Raw genomic sequence first — 24,125 nt, forward strand, 5'->3', positions numbered from 1 at the left:
AGTTTATAAGTATATAGAACTTTGCATTCTCTAAGAAATCCCATATTTATATATTTATTCAGCAAGGAAACAGACTTGAAAGAGAAGTACATTAATGACCTTGTCCTCATTTTAAACAGATGGAAACAAAGGGCATAAAGAAAAGGAAGCAATTTGCCTAAAATTACATGGAGCCAGTTCCTGGGGGTGGGGGAAAAGGGACAAAGAGACAGCTATTTCAGATGAAATTATTGTTCAAAAAACTCTTCAGAAAAATAGAAAAGTTCACTCCCTAAAATTTTTTAGTGATTCAACTTGGATATCTGCTGCAACTGAAAGACATGGGATCCATACAGATGCTGGTGGAAGGATTTAAGTTCTGTAAGTTTCAGCTCACGAAAAGAAAATTTCCAAAGCAATCATTTCTCCTCAACTCACCCATATACACCATTAATCTATATGTTTAAATGAAATTCTTCACAACTCGCTATTCTTGCCCATTCCACTTTCTTTCCAAAAATGTAGCAATGACAGCAGAAACTCATAAACTGAAGTTAACACAGTATTTCATCTTTTTTTTGTATGTTGCATGGCAGAGGTCACATTTCATTCTTTTTCCATATCAGTAAACCATTGTTATAGCACCATTTGTTGGATTTTTGGTTAGGTGGCTTTTTGTTTGTTTGTTTCTTTGCTTGTTTGCTTTGGGACTTGTATGGGCCGGGAATCAAACCCAGGTCTCCCGCTTGGCAGGTGAGAATTCTACCACTGAACTACCTTGTGCACCTTCCACAGTATTCCTCTTGATCCTACTGTTTGCACATCATGTTTAAAATCAAATTTTAATACAATAACTGACTGCAAAATATGATCCTACAATACATCCAATACGAGGAGGAAAAACGGCTATGAAGGGCATTACTGGGGCAACTGACAAAATTGGATCTGGATTAATGGTTAAAATCGTGCATCAGGGCGGGCCGCGGTGGCTCAGCGGGCAAGAGTGCTTGCCTGCCGTGCCGGAGGACCCCGGTTCGATTCCCGGCCCCAGCCCATGTAAAAAACAAACAAACAAACAAAATACAATAAAACAAGAAAATGTTTAAAAAATGTTTCCCTTTCTTCCTCCCTTCCTTCCTTCTCTGTCTTTCCTTCCTTTAAAAAAAAAAAAAAAAAAAAAAAAAAATCGTGCATCAATGTTAAGTTTCTTGATTTTGACACTGTAATGTATGTCACACAATAGAAATATTAAGAGGGAAACAGGCTTGATATTTGCAACGTATATTCAAATGATTCAGAAAATAATAAGCATACATGAACAACAAATATAAATACATACTTAAGTAGAATGAGAAAGAATGATAAAGTGTGATAAATGTTTAAGGATAGATGAATTGAGCTAAATTCTTTGTATAATGTAATTTTTTGATAAACTGGAAATTATTTCAAAATAAAAACTTTAAGAAATTAATTTTAAAATTTCAATTTCTTACACTGCTAAAAGAAAAAACGTCTCTTGTCTCTACCACATGGAAACAAATCAACTATTCACAAACTAAAAACATATGTACTCGACCTTTAATTTTTGAAATAGTCTTACAGTAAGTTTATCAGCTTTTTCCTACCATTCTACTAAACTATGTGAAAAAAAGCTTCTTTTCTGGAAATAAATGAATTTTTCTAATACATTAACTATACCGCTTTTAATAAGAATTTCGCTTGGGATTAGAAAGCCTGAGAAGAAAATACAGTAGCAAATATATAACTGAATTCTAACATTTTTGTTTCACTTTTTGTCAACTTCATAAATATTCAAAATGGTCAATATCACGGTTTTTGAAACTCAACCCAGGCCTTAACTTTACAAAACAAATCTGTGGAATATCTTCACTTTAAATCTCTCATAAAATTCAATGCAATTACAAAACAAAATTCTTTGAATCCACTGTATGACTTAAGTGGACAATACTAACATAAATTAAATTTACTCTTAAATAAAATCTATTGTATGATATGATACTCTACTTGGACGATCCTGAGAAATCTACAGAAAGTTACTGGAGCTAATGAACAAATACAGCAAGGTGGTGGGATATAAAATTAATGTGCAAAAATCAGCAACATTTCTATACACAAGCAATGAGCTAGCTGAGGAGTCAGTTAAGGAAAAAAGTCTATTCAAAACAGCAACTAAAAGAATCAAATAAAGAACTCGGGACGTAAAGGACTTGACACAGAAAACTACATAACATTGCTAAAAGAAATTAAATGAGATCTAAATAGGTGGAAAGACATTCCCTATTGATGGATAGGAAAGCTAAATATAGTTAAGATGTCAGTTCTTCCCAAATTGATCTACATTCAATGCAGTACCAATCAAAATTTCAACAACCTATTTGAAGATCTGGAAAAGCTAATTACCAAATTCAACTGGAAGGGAAAGAAACCTCGAATAGCTATACGCATCCTAAAAAAGAAAAACAAAGTGGGAAGATTAACAATCCTGACATAAAAACCCATTATAAAACCACAGTGGTCAAAATAGCACAGTATTGGCACAAAGACAGAGGCACTGACCAATGGAATCGAACAAGAGTGCAGAAATAGACCACCAAATCTACGGTCAACTGATTTTTGACAAGGCCCCTAAAACCTCCGAACTGCGACAAAATAGTCTTTTCAATAATTGGGCATGGAAGAACTGAATATCAATAGTCAAAAGAAGGAAAGAGGACCCCTATCTTACACCCTACACAAAAATTAACCCAAAGTGCATCAAACACCTAAATACATGAACTAGTACCATAAAGCTTCTAGAAGAAAATGTAGGGAAACATCTTCAAGACCTAGTAATAGGAAGTTGCTTCCTAAACTTTACGCCCAAAGCACAAGCCACAAAAGAAAAAATAGATAAATGGGACCTCCTCAAAATCAAATGATTCTGCACTTCAAAAGACTGTAAAAAGATGAAGATGTAGCCAACTCAATGGGAAAAAATACTTGGAAATCACATATCGGACAAAGGCTTGATTTCCTGTATATACAGAAATCATACAGCTCAACAACAAAAGAACAAACAACCGCATTTAAAATGAGATAAAGATATGAATAGGCATTTTTCTGAAGAGCAAATACAAATGGCTCAAAAGCAATGAAGAGATGCTCATTTTCACTGGTTATAAGGGAAATGCAGATCAAGACTACAATGAGATACCACCTTACACCTATAAGAATGGCTGCTATTAAACAAATAGGAAACTGTAAATGCTGGAGAGGATGTGGAGCAACTGGTACACTTATGAACTGCTCGTGGGAACGTATAATGGTATAGCCACTATGGAAGACTGCTTGGTGGCTCCTTAGGGAAGAAAATATTGAGTTATCCAGCAATACACTACTTGGTACATAATCAGAAGAGGTGAAAGCAACAACACAGACATTTTCACACAGATATTCATGGCAGCATTATTCACAATCACCAAAAGATGGAAACAAGCCAAATGCCCATCAACAGACAAGCAGATCAACAAAATGTGGTATATACATATGATGGAATATTATGCACAAGCAAGACAAAATGACGTCTTGAAACACATGACAAGATGGAAGAGCCTTGAGGATATAATGCTGAGTGAAGTTAGTTAGACACAAAAGGATAGATACTATACGATTCCACTTTTATGACCAGCATAAAGGTATAATCAGAGACTTATAATACAGAATATGGGGGACTTAGAGATACATAGATGCTAGAGATGGGTGAACCATTAGCTAATGAGGTTGAACTCCAATGTAAGGGATAGATAGGAGTGAAGGTGGTTCTCTAGTGGGTCTATAAGTAACATTACCATATCGAAGATGAGCAAGATTGGAAGGGGTTGTATAGACTTATGTGTCCCACTGATTAACAACAGAAATATGAAATAGCTCTCACAAGAATTAATTCAAAGATGTGATCCTTGTACAAAGAATGTTTAAGTCCAGGGTACAGGGGGAAAACTGCCATTGCATGCTATGAGCTATGTTCAAAAGGAAACCATCAGCACTACCACAGCAACAGCAGAGGTAAATAATGGGGGGAGGGACAAGAGTTAAGAAGAGGTTTAGATTTCCTATTCGGTGAGGGTGTGTTCATAGGTTTGCTTTCTCTTGGGAACAATGAAATTATCTAAAATTGAGAATGTTGATGGACTGTGGACTTCGGGCCCTATACATGATGCCCGATGAATGCATGTGGCTGAAGGATGCACTGGTGGAGAAGTAGATTGGCAATTGATGGTGTGTACTTATGAACGAGAGTTGTGCTACTACAAAAAGGAACAAAGTCATGAGGCATGCAACAACGTGAATGAACATGTGGGATATTTGGTGACACAAAATAAGCCAGAAACAAAAGAACAAGAATGGTATGGTCACCTTTGGAAAATGTTTATAAGAAAACAGGGGCCTAGACTGTAAGCTGTCACAGCAATCACATCAAGTCTGGAGTGGTGGTTATTATATCTGGATTCTGAGAGGCTGTTTTATACACATAACCTGGTATTCAGAGATAAGAACAAAGCCAAACAGGTTGGGGTTAAAGTAATTCAGAACATAGTGATAAAGAAAAAAATGTCTATATTTTAGAACCACACATACTCTTTGAGATCAATGGAAGAAAGGTTTATCTGGTCTGGAACTTAAATTTTCTGTAGTGCATAATCTTATTCAACCTAGCTCATTTGAACAACTGAAACACAGGGAGCACAGAATAAGAAAGAGGTCCTTTAATCCTGTATAGATTTTTGTAATGCCTCAATACATCCTAGAGTATATTAAACAGATAATAAAAAAGTATTGGCAAAGTCCCCTGAGGGATGGGAGAAAGAATACGGAACTATTAAACCTCACCATCAGGGAATTCCCTGATACTGTGTCAAACTTTAGTGACACCCAAATCAATAGGCTGTGCCCTCAATCATGAGGCTTACTCTTGTGAAGTTTATGCAGGTAGTGGAGAAGCTTAGACTACCTATAGACATGGTTAAGCGTTACTTCTGGAGGCCCTCTTTGTTGCTCAGATGTGGCCTCAGTCTCTTTAAGCCCAACTCTGCAAGTGAAATCATTGCCCTCCCCCTATGTGGGACATGACATCCAAGGGTGAAAGTATCCCTGGTAACATGGGCGATGACTCCCAGGGATGAATACAGACCTGGCACCATGGGATCAACAATTGCATCGTGACCAAAAGGGGGAAAAGAAGTGTAACTAACAAAGTATCAGTGGCAGAGAGAGTTCAAACAGAGTTGAAAGGCTACTCTAGTGATTGCTCTTATGTAAGCTTCAGTTAAACCTTGCTACCTTATCATAACCTGCCAACCAGGACCATCCCAGTCAATCCTAAAGAACACCTAGGGTATTTTATAAGATTTCACAAGGGTTCCATACACTAGAGTAACTTTCCAGAAACCTACAACCTCTAGATGGGTCCCTGCTCCAGATAAGTCCTGAAATCTAGCCCATCTTCTCTGAAACATTAAATAGTTCCATCTCCCTACCCCATATTAGTGACAGACCCTTCCAATATGAAAAGTTTAGAATCTCCATAGCCCAAACACCCCTGAAGAGAGGAATGAAACGATCAAAGATGATGGTGGAGTTACACAGAGAAGAAAGGATTTAACAAATTGAATATGAATGCAGAATCATTAAATTGATATCTTTTAGTCACCAGTATTTTAGAGCACCTAGAAGTAGAACCTAAAATTGTAAAATTGCAACCCATGTCAGACTCTGAAATATGGGCTACCACTAATTGTGGTGCTGTGTTTTGAAATTTATAGTTTTTTTGTGTATATGTTATTTTTCACAAAAAAAGAAGGAAAAAAAGTCAATCGTGATGATTAAAAAATATTTAAGCCCTCTAGTCTCTTATATTCTGGAACAGCTAGAAGGAAAAATATGAGAGGATTGTATGGTAGCCCATGACAAACTCTGGGATCTGTCCTGTAACTACTTGTTGAAGAGTGCTTTGAAAACTACAGCTTTTTTATTTCTTTGTTTTGTATATATGTTATACTATACAATAATAAAAGTTAAAAAAAAATCTGTTGCAGCAAGTATTTCTCTATTCTTCTCAAAAGTATCCTAAAGGATTAATGCATACAATCCAAATTAGAAAAGAGATTGACTCATCTCTCACCTCTTCTGAAAACAGAGTTTACATTACACATAAAACATAATTGGTTTCTGCATTTATTAGTACTCTGTCGTTGAAAGGATGGATAATTGTTTTATAAACCAGTTCATTTTGTATCTATACTAACCACTTCTCCCAAAGTTTGACAGACCACAGCGAACTTTTTTTTTTAAATAGGAACATTCTACAATGACTTCATACAAGTACACAATAAAACACTTACTTTAACCAGGATCCCTTTCAATGTAGAGTCTCAAAAATGACTTTTTTAGTTATTCTGAAATTTACAATTTGAAGTACCAAAACTTTAAATTTCAAAATGGCTTACAGATGGAAACTCTAGTTCTAAAGTATATTACTTAATTACTTGCTCTTAAACCAAATACTCTTAATCCCTGATGGTGTTAGGATTATGAATAGATTATCTCACTCTGCAGTAATCCACAAAGTCTACTAGACTGATAATGCTGCCTGTCTCTATGCTGAATATGCCCATAATGCTCTGTTTTCTACCTCATGGGCCTTCTGGTCATATGCCTTTCTCTATGACTTAATTAATTTCTTCTTGGTCCATGTGCCTTAACCTAACAGTCCCCTCATCCTTTCCTCATAGAATGGGGATCCAATCCACATTTTTGTTAAACCTGTGGAGCAGGTTTAACAAAAATAACTAACTTGTGTTAAAAATAAAATTAGCTGGGCATTAGAGATCAAAGTTGGCTCTATGTCTGTGCAACCTTTAGGTGCACAGTCTCTCTGAACATCTGTTTCATTCTGTCTTATAGGAACAACAGATGTCCTACCCACATCAAGCATTTATTAACACCAAATGAGATACTGAGTTTAAAAACTCGTGATTAAATTAAAATATTAAAAACAAATATAAATTTTTTATTATTAATAAAGCCCATGAGCTTTATGCCACTACCTAGCAACTCTCTGATTCCTTACAGGTTCGGAACTCTGTTCTAGGAGGTCAGCCAGCTGTGTTCTTGAGAATCAGATATATGACCTCTAGATAAATAAAATACGATTTTAAATAGATGCATACATTGAGCTAAGGAAACTGTGAAAGGATTAATGTTTCATTTCTAAGCAGGAAAATGTACATAAGTAGGTTTTATGCTCACCAATAAAACTAGCTCCATGACAATGATTGGTGCACTTTCTTATCAAGAGAATATTAAACACAAAACTGGAATTAAATTTATAGTCCATGTTTGGAACAGGCAGAGGATATTTAGACACACAACTAAATACAGACTTTTATACACCATTTATCATTAAAGATGGAAGAATGGGGAAAAGCTAACCTAGAAAACTCCTCCAAACTTTTAATCTAATCAACAAAGTTCTATGGCAATGAAGCCATCTGAAAAGTGTACCATAAGTAATCATAAATTATTGATGCTAATCATTCTATTATATATTCTTTTGAGACTAGCTTGGTAGTATCTGAGTAAATCACATTCTGCCTGGGGCTATGTAGCTTACCTCGAATTATTTCAGAATCATATAAAATGACTCATTTTTCTATTAAAATGATGAATGGACTAAATGAGGTATGTAATAAATACTGCAGGTTTGTAAACAGATTCCTTTTCTCTAGAGAATGGAGGTCTTACTTCTTTTCATAATTCTGCCTCTCAGTATTTTCAGGAGAAGTCATCCTTAAAATACAGTTAGCAGAGAAAAGAAGCGAAAGTCACACTGAAACAAAATTGTGAAGGACTTTATGGTTATGAAATAACCACAGGGTACATGAAAACAACCCCTATGCAGGGCACAGCTCAGAACATCAAAAAACATGGAAACAGAGTAACTCAGTCCATTTAGGAATCACGTCTGAACCATAAGTGCAGGGATATATAAAAGAAATGAGTTGTTTAAAAATGTTCAACATTGTGGAGAATTTAATGTTCAATGAACAAAAATGAAGCAGATCTCACTACACATAATACATCACAATGTAAACATTACTCCTATTCAATTACTGAATGCGCTAAACCACAGGTCTACACGCAATAAGTTGAAAGTGATCCTCCAAGGCTACATCAAACTGACAGTAGTAAGATCTGCCATGATGATTAACTACAAAGATTGCTGCTGAACAAAAAGGAGCTCATCTGCCTTACAGTTGCATTCAAAAAATAATGTGCAATACAAATTTGGGATGTGTGTGAACTGAAACTTGGATTATGCTAAACTGTTAATTTTTCAGGTTAGCACAAACACCAAGGGCCATATTTCTTAAGCTTCCTCTTAGTAGGAAATGAGATTATGATATCAGTTTAATAAATTCCAAGGTCTTAATAACAGTTCATTTTAGTCCAGGAAGTGAAGCAAATATGTTAACAATAAATGCCACATCATTATAATGAGATGGAATTATAACCAGTCCTTTGTATCTTAGCTATTTATGGATTTTTACTGGGTGCTCTTCATACCTCATCTTGACTCCCATAATGACCCAACTGATAGAATGTCAATAGCTATTTATGGCAGGGCTACAGCACAGGACAACATTCAGTGACAGTTGCCCTAAGCCAACTGGTTTTGCAAGCAGCTGGAATTTTTTCAAGTATGAGACCACATTCTACGCAGAACTGTCCTAGTTGTCTCAAAAACCACTTATTGTTCATAAGAACATCAACAGCAATATATTCAACTGTGCTGTTTTCTTCTCTAATCACTTTGTCAACAAGGTTACACAGTTAGAGACAGCTCCTTAGAGAAAGGCAAAACAAATGAATCACAGTCACCTTTACAGTGTGTTCACTGGGACCCCCCCAATCTTGACACTGTGATATAATCTGCAGTATCAGAAAAATACTCAGCCCCTCTCCCCTCCAGGTCCCTCAATATCTGGTCAGTGTGATACCAAGCTTCTTTAAGACTATTTGGTAATGTTAAAGCCTTAGCGTTTCTGGAAAAGAAGGGGTTTAACAATGTACATTTGAGAATTATATTTATTTGGGTAAGTTCCCAGTATACAGGCAATGTTCAGTCTGTAACAAATAGTAGTCATTCATTTCTTTGGGCTTTTAAAAGTTGAGGCTGGCAAACTGAGACAAAACACGTTTCTTCTTTTCCACTGCAGTAGCAAACAAACATACCTGAAGCTATCCTATCATTCCATGGTATATTTGATTAACAATCTCTTTATAGGGCTATGTGCATTACAACTGACAGCAATAATGTGTTATAACACACAGGAAGCAGGGACCACACATGATAACAGAGAAAATAGGAACTGAATGCTTTCTCCTATAATGGCCTGCTGAATCCAAATGCTCAGGAGGAAAAATGATGCACAGCACTCTGCTCTCACCTGTCTTGAGGGATAATGCCCTCTGAATTTCCTGGAGCACTATTAACTAAGCACAAGTTGAAAAAAAATGGAACTTGCAGATGGATCCCAGATCCAACTCTCAGCAATAACATGGAGGAAAATATCTTGCACCTAAGTAGCTCAAATCCTTCCAACATAAAGCAGAAATTCTATAGTTAAAAAATCATTAACTTCAAAGCAAACTGATTGGCTTTGATTCCATGCAGATACAAAAAAAAAAATTGGGGTGGTTAGTGTCTATGGCAAGAAAACCATATGTGTGTATGTGCATATAAGCAGAAGGAGGGTTTTAATAGTGGTTATAATTAAAGTATTGAATTGTATACATGCGCATGCAAAAAAAAGCAACAATTTTTAAAAATTATTTTTAAGTGCCCAATAAAGGAATCCTAGATAACAGTTGTTACACTATAACTGCATTCACCTGGCTAATTCTAATGATGTTATAATCCCAAGTAATTACTCTTACTGCTCTTTTACACAGAACTTCTGCACCATGTTGAGCATTTCAAAATTACAACTGCAAATGAATCCTTTGCCTAGGAACAGAACCTTACTTATTTTGGGCAGCAGTGGTATTCTTATCTATCTTCTTTAATTTAATCATTTTCCCCTATATGACAAATTTAAAACCTTTTTCCCTTTTACCATGAAATTTTAACTGTCACAGTTTGAAGCACAAACAAAACACAGAACTGAAGAGCACACAGCACAAAATTAATCAATTCTTCTTGATTGCTTCACTGGTGCTTTTCAGAAAAAAAGGAAACGGAATGAAAAGTAACATTTTTGGAGGAACAGTCACTTAATTTTGCAAAAACTAAATTTATACACTCACCCAATTTTTTTTAGTGCTATTTTATTCTAAACAGTATGAAGTTTTACAAATTCAAAAATTATAATATAAGCAGCACAAAAAAAATTACTCAAGGTAGGAATGACCTTCCTCATAAATCTAACCACTGATTGTGAACTTTGGTGAAAAGCAACCAGATCTAATTTATCCTTGCATCACGAGCAACTAGCAGCACCTAGTACATAGTAGCTGCTTAATAAATTTGCAATGGAAGGGAATGAGGAAAGGGGCCAAAACACCTAATGATCCAATGATTTGGTCAAGAGTTGACTAAAACAACTAGTGCAGTATCTGAGGTCAGAACCTTCACCAATTCTACAAGGAAAAAGTCAACCCTTTTTTTTTTTTAATTTTTTTTTTAAACATAACATACAAACACAAACTATCTTACCATACAATCATTCCTTTCTTAGCAAATAATCAATAACTCACAATATCATCACATAGTTGTATATTGCTTTACAACCACCTCTCAGAACATTTGCATCAATCCAGAAAAAGAAATAAAAAGAACAAAGAAAAAAAATGCATACATACCATACCCCCTATCCCTACCCCTCACCAATCACCAGCATTTCAATCTACTAAATTTAACATTTGTTCCCATTATTTATTTATTTTTAATCCATGTTTTACTCATCTGTCGATAAGGTAGATAAAAGGAGCATCAGACACAACATTTTCACAATCACACAGTCACACTGCAAAAGCTTTATCATTACACAATCATTTTCAAGAAACACGGCTACTGGAACACAGTTCTACATTTTCAGGCAGTTATACCTTAACTCTTATACCTCTCCTTTATACCTCTCCATTATACCTTAACTAAAAAAGGTGATATCTATATAATGCATAAGAATAACCTCCAGGAAAACCTCCTGACTCTGGAATCTCTCAGCCATTAAAACTTTATTTTCTTATTTCACTTTTCCCCCTTTTGATTGAGAATGTTTTCTAATCCCTTGATGCTGAGTCCCAGGTCATTCTAGGATTTCTGTCCCACGTAGCCAGGAAGTTCCACAGCCCTGGGAGTCATGTCCCACACAGAGAGGGGGAGGGCAGTGAGTTTGCTTGTCGTGTTAGCTGAGAGAGAAAGGCCACATCTGAGCAACATAAGACGTTCTCTGGGGGTGACTCTTAGGCCTAATTGTAAGTAGGTTTAGCCTATCCTTTGCGGTCAACCCACTTTTTTTAATTGATTGATGTCTTCTCTATTTAAAATGATATAAAGTTGCTGATATTAGAAATCTTGGATTATCATTGACTCTTCTCTCAACTCCTCAAACCTAAAATCCTAACAACACTATATTCTAAATATTTCTTACATCTCATCTTTCTCTCCATCACTGCTACCATTGATCTAATTCAGATACCACCTGTTTTCACTTGGATTTCAACAAAACTTTTTAACTGGTCTCTCTGCTTCTAGTCATTTCCTCCACAACTCTATTCTTCACACTTCAGTGGTGTAAGCTATCAAAATGGTCATCCAAGCATTTCATTCCCTTCTTTAAAACCCTTCTATGTATAAAAATAAGAAAAGAAAAAGAAAACCCTTCTATGTATATAGTCCATTGTTCTTTATACAGCATACGTGGTCCTCCATCAAAGCCTGCCAACTTCTTCAGCCTCATCTGTCCTCCTTGCCTTGTACTTCCCAACTCCTTGTAGTTTCCCACCATCTCCATGCCTCCATGTCTTTGTCTACAACATCCTACCTTATACCATCCCTACTCCTCAACCTTGTTGGCTAAATCCTACTCACACTTAAAGATTCCCCCCATTTCTAGGGCTTGAATAGATTCAAGTATACTTATTCAACCCCTAAGTATTTATTGAATGCATACTATCTACTAGACACAGGCATTTAGTAGGCACTCAAATGTGTGTGGAAAAAATGAATGCAGATAAAGTAGTCAATTAACAAGAAAGACTAAATCCCTACTTTCACAAGTGAGAAGTCCCATACAAATTAAGTGTCAAGGCTCTATAAGTGACTTAGTACTTTTAAAAATTATATGTCTGGGGCGGGCCGCGGTGGCTCAGCGGGCAAAGTGCTTGCCTGCTATGCCGGAGGACCTCGGTTCGATTCCCGGCCCCAGCCCATGTAACAAAAACGGAGAAACAGAATACAATAAAACAAGAAAATGTTTAAAAATGTTTCCCTTTCTTCCTTCCTTCCTTCCTTCTATCCTTCCTTCCTTCTCTCTGTCTTTCCTTAAAAAAAAAAAAAAAAAAAAAAAAATTATATGTCTAATGTACCTGTCTCCCACATTACACTGTGAATTCCTTAAGGAGGAGTTTTGTCTTTTCCATTTATATATCCTTAGTACCTAGCACAGTGTCTTTCATACTGTAAGCACTCAATAAAACAACTGTCCAATGAGTGAAGGAAACTCATATTTAGATTCTGAAGCTCCAGAATGTTTATGCAAATAGTTCCAAACTGAAACTTCTTTTAAAGTTAAAGTAAAAAGAGAAAAGACTAGGTAGTACTGTAGTGATAATGAAAAATGATTAATGTTATATTAAGTATAATTTAAGTTTTTTTAAAAAGTGTTTTAAAAAGAGTAAATATAAATTATGAAGTCAAGAAGCTCACTACTCTTAGTGCAGCAGTGGCTCAATGGCAGAATTCTCTTCTGCCATGCTGAAGATCTGGGTTCAATTCCCAGAGTCTGCCCATGCCAAAAAAAAAAAGCTCACTATACTTTCATTTTAAAAACATCTAATGACACAGCAAATATTAGATTTATATGGACAAAATCTTAATAATACAGAAATTGTCAGTCTACAGGTTAGAACATTTTGCAGGTTTCCTGATGCTGTTCCTTTTAATTAGTCTTTATTCTTTACAGGAGTACCGATTCCTAGGGCACATACTCATTAAGGTGAAAATTATTTAGCATTTTCATGCAGTTATCAGTGAACACCCTCTCTTCAAAACTTCTGTTTAAAATCAACTTATTAAAGTAACCAGCACTAGTTAGTAAAAGGTAGAGGGAAGGCTGTTATGGTCTTCTAGAATCCTGAGCAGGATTGACAGCTTCTTCAGCTAAAGCAACTCTTCCAAAAGGAAAATTGTGATCTGATCCTATTTTAAAACTTCAACAACAGGCCACCGTGATTTTGCCCTTCAAAGAGCTTTGACAAAGCTAGCCACTACAACCGTAGAAGTAAAGCCTGGACTTACATCTAAACAGAAAGCAATCTAAATGTCATCTATTAGTGGGTGTAGGAAGTGGGTGGTTATTTCCCAGTACCAACATCACATCAGCTTTTTCTCCCCAGTTTTCCTGAAAGACAACTTTCCAATTACTTCAAATGTGTGAAACCCAACTTTTCCTTTGTTGCCAGCTGTAACATTCAGGTTCTACATAAAGAAGAACAAACCGATGTTTGGCCATCACTCAGAGGCCCACATTTTAGGGTTAAGAAGAGCAGCAACAGGCACCCAGTGCTCACAGCAGAAAACTGCTAGTATTCTTGGGGTTTCTCTCACTTGAATCAGGGGCTCTGAAGACGCCTACCTCCCCAGCTGGAGGTATTAAAGTACAATAGTAGGCTCACAGTCACTTTCCACACTGCACAATTCTGTTTTTGGAGAGAGGTGGATGCTGAATCTGGAAACCTAAAACTGTGCATGGAACATACACATAGGGAAAAAAATGAGGAAAATGTATATTCCCCTTAAAAATTAATTAACAGGTGACAGAAATATGAAGGTTATTATAAGAGTTATACAAGAGTATATATACTATTATCTATGTTTGGGGAGATACATTCACATACATAATACAAATATTTTATACAGACTCAGTGGAACATGAAAAGAGATACAAAAACAATAAACCAGAACATTAACAATAATTATCTCTATACTCTGAGTGCTTTAAATATTTCTTGCATTTATTTTCTGATCTTTATCCAATGAATGCATATGTCTTCTAAATATCAACAATAATGGGGGAAATCTGGTAAATAAGCTGGGAGTCATCAGGTACTAAGCTGCCATAGGCAGCCATGTTGCTGTGGCGATGACATCACCATCTAAATGTCTGAGCATACTTAAGCCAGAAAGAGATCCTCTGCCCCAGCAATAATCCTACTACAGAAATTCTACTCTTATCCCCTAAATGCTTTGAAGGCTCTATTTTGGCCAGTTTTATGAAAGATGCTGAAATTCAGGAGTTTTGAGTACTTATAATTTGCCATCTACCACACAATTCCAGAATAAATAAAGAAGAAATCTACAAAATGGAATATATAATGCCAGTTTCTTATGCTTAACCTACTAAACCAAAAATATAGGCAGGTAACAGATAAGACTTATTATGCACAAAGTAAAAATGGGCTAAATATGCCTTCCAATCAAACCACAATACATAGTATTTAAGTTATTACTGGATAAAAAAAATCTGCTTATACTTGCACATTTTTCTAAACTAAACTCTTATTTTTTAATGCCTTATCATGCATGCTGTATGTTTAGTTTTTCTGGTTTTTGCTTTGTTTTGTTTTATTTATTTTGCTTGTCTTCATGAACTAAGAAGTCAAGATAATATATTCAAATTAAGGCAAATATAGGTAGAATGGAGTGCCTACCATCTTTGCCTTAAGGATAAGAGGCAATATGGGGCACTAAGGAAAAGGCCAGCCAAAAATTCTTCTGCCCTCTGGAAACTGAGAATCTTGCTCCCTGCCCTTCCTCAAACACAAACACTGTTAATCCTCTCTACTCCATTCCCAGCCTTCAAGGTCAGATACAGTAGCAGTATCCAAGGAAATGACTCTTTAACCCACTGGCCTGACATTTTTTTCCAATGTCCTCAAAAATATTCTTCATCTTAGAAGCACAGCAGATGTAACCATCAATTGAAATGACTTAATGTTTAATTTCTTTAATTCTGAAATCATTCCCCTCTCACAATAACTAACTTTCTTTATACCTTCTTATTCCCTCAGTGCCACTCAATGTGTTGTCTGTGACATTTCTTACTTGGTCATCTTGTTCTAGGTTCACTACCTATTCAGCCTGGACCCCAGATTAGTCACTGAATAAACAGATCCATTACACATTGGCTTTCTGTTATTTTCTTCTCTTTGCATCTGGTCATAGGTTGGTCTCTCAAGAAAATAACCAAGATAAAGAGTGGGAGAGCACAAAAACTGACACTGTTCTTATAAACTGTTAAAGAATGCCAATTGTCTGCTGAACTAGGACATACACTTCACTCTTGCATTCAAAGCCCTCCACTATATGGCTCCTTTTTTATCTCTCTAGTGAGTACCCAACTATGCTCCAATGAACAATTGTCTGAGACATTATATGTGAGTTTCTCGGAAGACTGAAATGGGGGCAGAACAGAGAGGACCTCAGGCGTCAATCAAAACAGTTTCACATTTATCTAGCAATGGTAAGTCATTTCAAAAAGCTACGTTAGATACAGAAGAGAGAATGTTATTCAGTAATTGATAACCGTGTTTCAGAAGAATATTCAGTAATCTAGGAAAATATTCATGACTCTAAACACTATATACAGTATTATCCAAATTCTTAAATATGTCACAGTCCTAAAAAAACACAGAGGGAAACATCCCAGTATAAACCATGATTACAGAGTAACAGAATGATGGGAGCCATTATAATTTTTTCTATTAATAATCATTTTCTCAAATAGAAATATCTTCATGTAATCACTTCTTTAAAAATATCTTTAGATATTTTATTTTCAAAAAATTCTTCCTCTTCATAAAAAAAAAAAAAAAAAAGAGTGTTCCCCAAGGCCACCATGCCATCGTTTTCCCTTTCTGAAGCCTAGAAAATGACTGATTTAACCTTATTCACCTTTGTTGGAATCCTCCCAGACTAAATCTGATAGGTGCCAATAACAGGAGAAACAAGAATAGGCTGTGAGCCCCAGAGGTTACAAATAGAATGAAACCAAAAAGCAAATAACAACGTCTCTTCTGGCAAGATGCAGGTGAGTCTTCAACACTTCTGAAGTTACTCTGCCTTCAAGTCTTAGTGGTTAATCTTAACAAACTTTTCAGGTACTTATAAAAAGCAAAGTCAAGGAGCAAAGGGAATGGACCTTACACCTAAAGCAAGAGCACTGAAGAAAGAAAGAAATAAATGGGAGCTCCTCAAAATTAAACACTTTTGTTCATCAAAGAACTTCATCAAGAAAGTAAAAAGACAGCCCACACAATGGGAGACAATATTTGGAAACGACATATCAGATAAAGGTCTAGTATCCAGAATATATAAAGAGATTGTTCAACTCAACAACAAAAAGGCAGCCAATCCAATTACAAAATGGGAAAAAGACTTGAACAGACACTTCTCTGAAGAGGAAATACAAATGGCCAAAAGGCACATGAAGAGATGCTCAATGTCCCTGGCCATTAGAGAAATGCAAATCAAAACCACAATGAGATAGCATCTCACACCCACCAGAATGGCCATTATCAACAAAACAGAAAATGACAAGTGCTGGAGAGGATGTGGAGAAAGAGACACACTTATTCACTGTTGGTGGGAATGTCAAATGGTGCAACCACTGTGGAAGGCAGTTTGGCGGTTCCTCAAAAAGCTGAATATAGAATTGCCATATGACCCAGCAATACCATTGCTAGGTATCTACTCAGAGGACTTAAGGGCAAAGACACAAACGGACATTTGCACACCAATGCTTATAGCAGCATTATTTACAATTGCAAGGAGAGGGAAACAGCCAAAATGTCCACCAACAGAAGAGTGGCTAAACAAACTGTGGCATATACATACGATAGAATATTATGCAGCTCTAAGACAGAATGAACTTATGAAGTATGTAACAACATGGATGGACCTAGAGAACATTATGCTGAGTGAGACTAGCCAAAAACTAAAGGACAAATACTGTATGGTCTCCCTGATATGAACCGACATTAGTGAATAAACTTGGAATATGTCGTTGGTAACAGAGATAATCAGGAGATAGAAATAGGGTAAGATAGTGGGTAATTGGAGCTGAAGGGATACAGAACTGTGCAACAGGACTGGATACAAAAACTCAGAAATGGACAGCACACTACCTAACTGTAATGTAATTATGTTAAAACACTGAATGAAGCTGCATGTGAGAATGATAGAGGGAGGAGGGCTGGGGACATAAATGAAATCAGAAAGAAAGATAGACGTTAAAGATGGAGATGGCATAATCTAGGAATGCCTAGAGTGTACAATAATAGTGAAATGTACAATGTACAAATTTTTAAAAATTTTGGTATGAGGAAGAACAAAGGAATGTCATTACTGCAGGGTGCTGAAAATAGATGATAATTAATACTTTAAAATGTCACCTTACGTGTGAGACTAAAGCAAAAAATGTTTGTTACAAAATTTAGATTTTGACTAGAGCATTTCCTAATATAACTCATGTAGATAGTTTGATTGAACGTCATAAGTACTTGGAATCTCAGGTAGCACATGAGATTTTGTTGGTTTGTCCAGAGTGATCCCCCGATGAATCCCAGAATGATTTGATCAGTGACTGGAAAAGTATTTGCAAGCCCCCTTTGGGGAATGGTGAGAGTGGGGAGAAATTCAACTTCCCCAAGTTGAATTCTTGATATTCTCACAAGCAGTGTGGACAACCAAAGCTATAGGCTGAGCCCCCAGTCTTGGGGTTTGTTCACATGAAACTTAACCCCACAAAAGATAGGTCAAGTCCACTTAAAATTTAGGCCTAAGAGTCACCCCCAAGAAAGCCTCTTTTGTTGCTCAGATGTGGCCTCTCTCTCCAGCCAATATGATGAGCAGTCTCACCACCCTCCCCCTCTCTGCGTGGGACATGACTCCCAGGGCTGTGGGGACCTTCCTGGCAATGTGGGACAAAGATCGTGGAATGAGCTGAGACTCAGCATCAAAGGACTGAGAAAAACCTTAGAATGAGCTGAGAATTAACATCAAGGGATTGAGAGAACCTTCTCGACCAAAAGGGGGAAGAGTAAAATGAGACAAAGTGTCAATGGCTGAGAGATTCCAAACAGAATCGAGAGGTTATCCTGGAGGTTATTCTTACGCATTAAGTAGATATCACCTTGTTGTTCAAGATGTAGTGGAGAGGCTGGAGGGAATTGCCTGAAAATGTAGTGCTGTGTTCCAGTAGCCATGTTTCTTGATGATGATTGAACAATGATATAGCTTTCACAATGAGACTCTGTGAATGTGAAAACCTTATGTCTGATGCTCCTTTTAGCTACTATATCAACAGAAGAGTAGAACACATGGAATAAAAATAAATAATAGGGGGAACAAATGTTAAAATAAATTCAGTTTGAAATAGTGGTAAATGAAAGCGAGGGGTAAGGGGTATGATACGTATAGTTTTTTTTCTCTATTTTCATTTTATTTCTTTTTCTGTTGTCTTTTTACTTCTTTTTCTAAATCGATGCAAATGTACTAAGAAATGATGAATATGCAACTATGTGATGATAGTAAGAATTACTGATTGTATATGTAGAATGGAATGATATTTAAATGTTTTGTTTGTTAATTTTTTTAATTAATAAAAAAAGTTAAAAAAAAAAAAAGAAGCAAAGAGAACATGAATATTATCAACACTAAAAGTTGGCAAGGAGTACTAAGCTTTTCACAAACATAAAGGATTTCCTTGCTGGTAAAATATTTCTACTAAGTCTTTAATACTCACCAGGTGCTTTGCCTTAGAGCGTTCCTCCTCACTTGATATTCTCTCTCGAAGAATGGCTCTGGTTAACTGCTCATTGGCAGTAGCCCTCTCTCGGTCCAGTCTGAAAAGACAAGCAAAGTTTAACTCAGAAGAAGACTTTTTATTAGGTGACCCTGTTTAAAGAAGGGGGAAAAAAATCACTTAAACAAGAATATAGAAACATATAGCCATTAGCATTAATAGTCAAAATCATTTGCGCCCCTAATTCACCATAAACAGGTATATGTGCACTGACCATTTAAAATAACAAATTCAAACAAACCAAGAAGCTTATCAATTTCACTGTTAAACATATCTGAAGTTCTTCCCATGTTCAACTGAAATCACCCACCTAAACACTCCATCTGGTGCCACCATCCCTGGATATATAAATAGTAAATCTAATTAACACACCATCTATTTGAAGATAACCATTATCTTTTCCTTTCAAAATAGATTAAACTCAAATTTTTAGAAAGCACATACAGGCACTGTGCTAGGCACTGAGGACAGTGATGAGCAAGACAGGCCTGGCCCGTCCTCGTGAAGCTTACATTACAGAAAGGAAGTCAGATGCTAGAAGCTAACAGAGCTAATGAAATAATAAGTTTGTCTTTGCTCCCAGTGAATCACCCCCATTTCTCAACAATCCTCTTATGGGAGAATGACCAGACCTTTCAACAACATGGCTCCTCACTTCTGGAACAGCTCCAATTTGTTCCTTAACTCCAAATTAAACATTACACTCCAGATATCGTCTAACAAAAGACGGCAAGAACTCCCTGGATGTACACACAATACTAATTCTATTAATGAACATACGATTGCTTTAGCCTCATCATACAATTAGATCACATTAATTACAATACACTAAAACCCTTCATTGTTGAATGATAAAGATAAATTACTTTTGGCACCAATTTTCACCTTAGTGCCTGGCACATAATGGGCATTCAGAAATTACCGAATGAGAGTGCATTTCAGTCTACCTTTCTGATTGCCTTTTCTTAAGAGAATGACCACTCTATACCATCATATCCCCAAAGGTATTAAACGCTTTAAAAAGAAAAGGTAAAACTGATATGTTGGCATGAATTAAATCTACTTTATATGTAAACAATAAGCACCAAATTCAATTCCGTACCAAGCTATCAAATTTTAGTTTTAAAAGATCTTTGAAAAGAAAAAACTTATTATTACTATTTTTAAATTGTTACATCTTCCTGATACTCTAAATTTCTCAGAAATCAAGAGCAATATGCAAAACCATCTTGTAAAATATATTCCAAAATTACGTTTTTCCCCTACAGAAAAATATTAGAAAAATTAAAACCTGCACTTTTAAATTCTCTAATGTAAAAGTAAGCTACATATTTCTTTAAGCAATAACTGCAACTACATTTACATAAGCCAAATTTCTCTATTTCACAAGGACTGTACAATAAATTTAGCAGTAGCAATGATATCAATGCACCAACTTCACCGGACATGTGTAATTATAAAATAACAGCAATAATGAGAAGTCATGTAATATCTCATGATCAGTAGTTCTAAAAGTATGATTCACAAGCAGCAGCATCAATGACACCTAGGAACTTGTTAGAAATGCAGATTCTTGGTAGAAATGCAAAGTCTTGGACACCTCTCTATATGTTCTGAACCAGAAACTTGCAATGGGCTCAGCAAACTGTCTTAATAACTGGGGTAATTCTAATACATGCTAAAGTTTGAGAGCCACTGCAGTCGATTACCAAAATAAATTTTTACCCACGCAAATATACAAAGGGAAGATAACATCAAAAGTTAAATGATATTAGGAAATTTTGCTAAATGACGAGGTCAAATTACAGAACTGTGCATTTAAACCATTTTTATAAGTAAAACTATTACCTATATTAAAAGGAAGTAAGAACTAAAATTAAAAACTAAAAATTACTAACATTGATTTTGGATTTCCAAAGACTTAAGAATCATCTCAAAACAAAACTAAACATACCAAGTATCTTGGAGAATGCATTCTCTTTTATTTATTGGCTTTCCCATTTATTATTTCAGATCTCCTGGTCTAATATTATCCTACATTAAGCCCCTGATTAAGGTTTCATTTAAATTTCCTCCTTTTAAATACATATCTCTCCTCATTTAAATTCTCTAGAGTTTTAACCAGGGAAGTAGGAGTTTAGTGTAAACTTTTCTTATTTGCATTAAGTAATTGGATCGCTTGCCTAAGCTTAATGAAACAAATACCAGTCAGCTCTGCCCTTATAAATCAAGCCCTAGCAACTTAGCTCTCTTTCCTCAGCATATTCTCAATCAGGTGAGAGACTCAGGATAGTTGAGCTAAATGAATTTCTAAAAAACCAGTCAAATCTCCTATAATGAATACTATTACCACTGTCCTTTCAAACGGAAAAAAATAATAAAATAAACTACTCTTATATATTCAGCTCTCATAGGCTTCTATTACATAAAATCTAGTTCTATGTATTTTAGTCCCTCTGTACAAACCAACCAATGTTATGTGATTCCAAAAGAACCTAAAGGTTTTAAGAAAGTGGGAAGGGCATTTTAAAGATAACCGTAACTAAGCAATTTTATGTATAAAGCTTTATTATTCTTCACGAGGGACCATTTTATGGTTGAGAAAAACTGAGATGTGGAGAAGCATACCTGAGACATAAATCACCCTGATCTGATTTCCAAAGCCACACTCTTAAACCTCATGAAGAGTAAACCCTCCTACGGGACTTTGCTTCCATCACATTAATCAACTTTATGGTCATACAAGGAGAGTTTTTAAATCCTATATTATACTTATTTTAAAATAAGCTCATTTTAATTTGCTCTCACCATCTCAAGTCAGAGTTTGCTGGAGTCTAAATTATTACCAGTCCTTTTCCAAAGTGGTTAGTTTTCATTGGCCCGAAATGTTTCTCTGAACTCAGGGGATGCTCATTGGGCCATTCACAAATACTCAGGTTTATCTTCATAAAAGTTGACATATAAGTAATTCTATACAATTCTAGCTTAGAAAATCACTTTATAATTTAATATATAAGGCCATCAGACCATTGAAGGGAAAGTTGATAAGAACCTCAGATAATGAGTGAAAATAAATGGGAAGCTAAGATCATCACAGATAAAGTGATTTATCTAAAATTAAACTACAAATATTATACACAGACAATATCTGAAAAGTAATGTGATGTGCTTGACTCAGAAAGGCTGTTTCAAACACTGGAAGAGAAAAATAAGCTACTACAACCTCAAAGGTCATTCTGAATGCTAATGATGAATTTTATTTTAATGTATCAAACTTCGTCAGAACATGCTGATCTAGCATTCAAAATACTGTTTACTATTCATTTTTAAACAGAAAAGCTGAGCTGGGTAATTCAACAAACTAATTATTAGACTATTAAAAAGAATGACAGAACAAGTGAACAGCTTTCTATTAAGAAGATTTTTATGAAAGTACATAGCATGCTTAACACTTCTCAGTTCAATTTATTTCAAATCCTGGAAGGAACTGCACATGGATTGAGACTCCAAAATAAATACATGAAAATGAATTTATAGTAATTTATCCATGTTATATTTATAGATACTATCTGCATGTGTAAGAGATAGCTAACATTTATTAATGCTTCCTTTGTCCCAGACACATTTCTAAGCACTTGACAGGTATTAATTCATTCATTAATTCATTTAATCTTCATAATAACCTTACTGAATGGGTTATTATTTTAGATAAGAAAGCTGAGGCACAGCAAAGTTATACAAAATTGAGGCTTAGAGAAATGAGAAGTAATTTGCCTGAGGTCAAAGCTAGTAAGAGAGATAGCCAAGACTGAAATCTAAGCATTCTTATATAAACTTTTTGCCTGCATTCTTATATAATATCCATGTGCACGCAGGCACACACACAATCACCCATTAGATATACCCTTAGGAAGTAAGCTCCATGGCAGTAAGAAGTTTGCCTTATGCACCATTGTATTTCAACTCCTAAACTGTGTATCTCTTGACAGGCTTTCAAAAAATTGTTTTTGAAAGAATGAACACAGGGCATGAGCATATTTTAATAAATATTATGGAACATAGGTACACTTTATATAATGGTAATTCAACAATAAACCATACCATCTTAGAAAGTTGAATGATCTGCAATTTAGCTTCCCGTCACAGCATTAGTATTTATCCAGCATTACAACCCGGTTCAGAATATAATCAAGAGGACATTTACTCTGGTCATTCCTATTTAAAGGTAAATATCATTTAAAATGGCACTCAGAATTTAACAAATGAGAAAATTTTTTTTAAAGTTCTATTTTAATCGACACTAACATCCAGTCATAATCTAAACATTTTCCTGAGTAGCTTCAAAATGATGTAGGTGGAAAAAAAAGAAAATCAAAACACCTCAGCCTATAACTAGAAATCTACAACTATAATTGGGGATTATCCACAGCCCTAATAGGATATTAGCATACTAGTCGTTCCCATGTGTCCCTTCTAGATGGTCGTCTCTCATTTACACTTTATATATTATTTTGTACTGACAGTCCCTATTTCAGTTCTCATTTGGGAGCAGGTATCCCATCCTGGATTTTCTGAGACTGTCTTCACATCAAGTGTTTTCTCCTACTGTGCTAAAAAATACATTTATACTTGAAAAATATTCTGTTTTTAGTTCACGAGTTAATGTCACTATATCCACAGCCCAGGCACCCACTCTCCCTCAGGATTTCACAATAAACTCCCTGGGAGAAAGCTACACAACACCCCAAAGTAACCTTGTCTTCCCTCTACTAGAATACAGCATGGCCTTGTCTGGCTGGAACTAATCATTTAGAGACACCCTCAAACAAAATAATAAACTCTCCATCTTAAAGTATACAGCAATTGTCATATAATATTCAAAATACAACTGAATAATGGTGGGGACAGGGAGGTAGAGAAACACACTGTTAAACTGGGCCACTGCAGCTGCACTTAAAAACTGACTGTAATATAAGTTGTAGAAGGGAATGCCCATGC

At 35.6% G+C, this 24,125-nt stretch overlaps 1 protein-coding gene across 1 annotated transcript in view; it reads right to left on the reverse strand.

The window, feature by feature from the left end:
- Positions 1-24,125, reverse strand: part of CHCHD3 (coiled-coil-helix-coiled-coil-helix domain containing 3) — a 352,306-nt gene that overhangs the window by 208,073 nt on the left and 120,108 nt on the right. Inside the window, exon 4 of the mRNA XM_077136125.1 lies at positions 19,068-19,167. Within this exon, the coding sequence (XP_076992240.1) occupies positions 19,068-19,167 (100 nt within the window). The remainder of the gene's footprint in view (positions 1-19,067; positions 19,168-24,125) is intronic.

The sequence above is a fragment of the Tamandua tetradactyla genome, chromosome 1 (genome assembly GCF_023851605.1).
Source record: "Tamandua tetradactyla isolate mTamTet1 chromosome 1, mTamTet1.pri, whole genome shotgun sequence".
Lineage (NCBI taxonomy): Eukaryota > Metazoa > Chordata > Mammalia > Pilosa > Myrmecophagidae > Tamandua > Tamandua tetradactyla.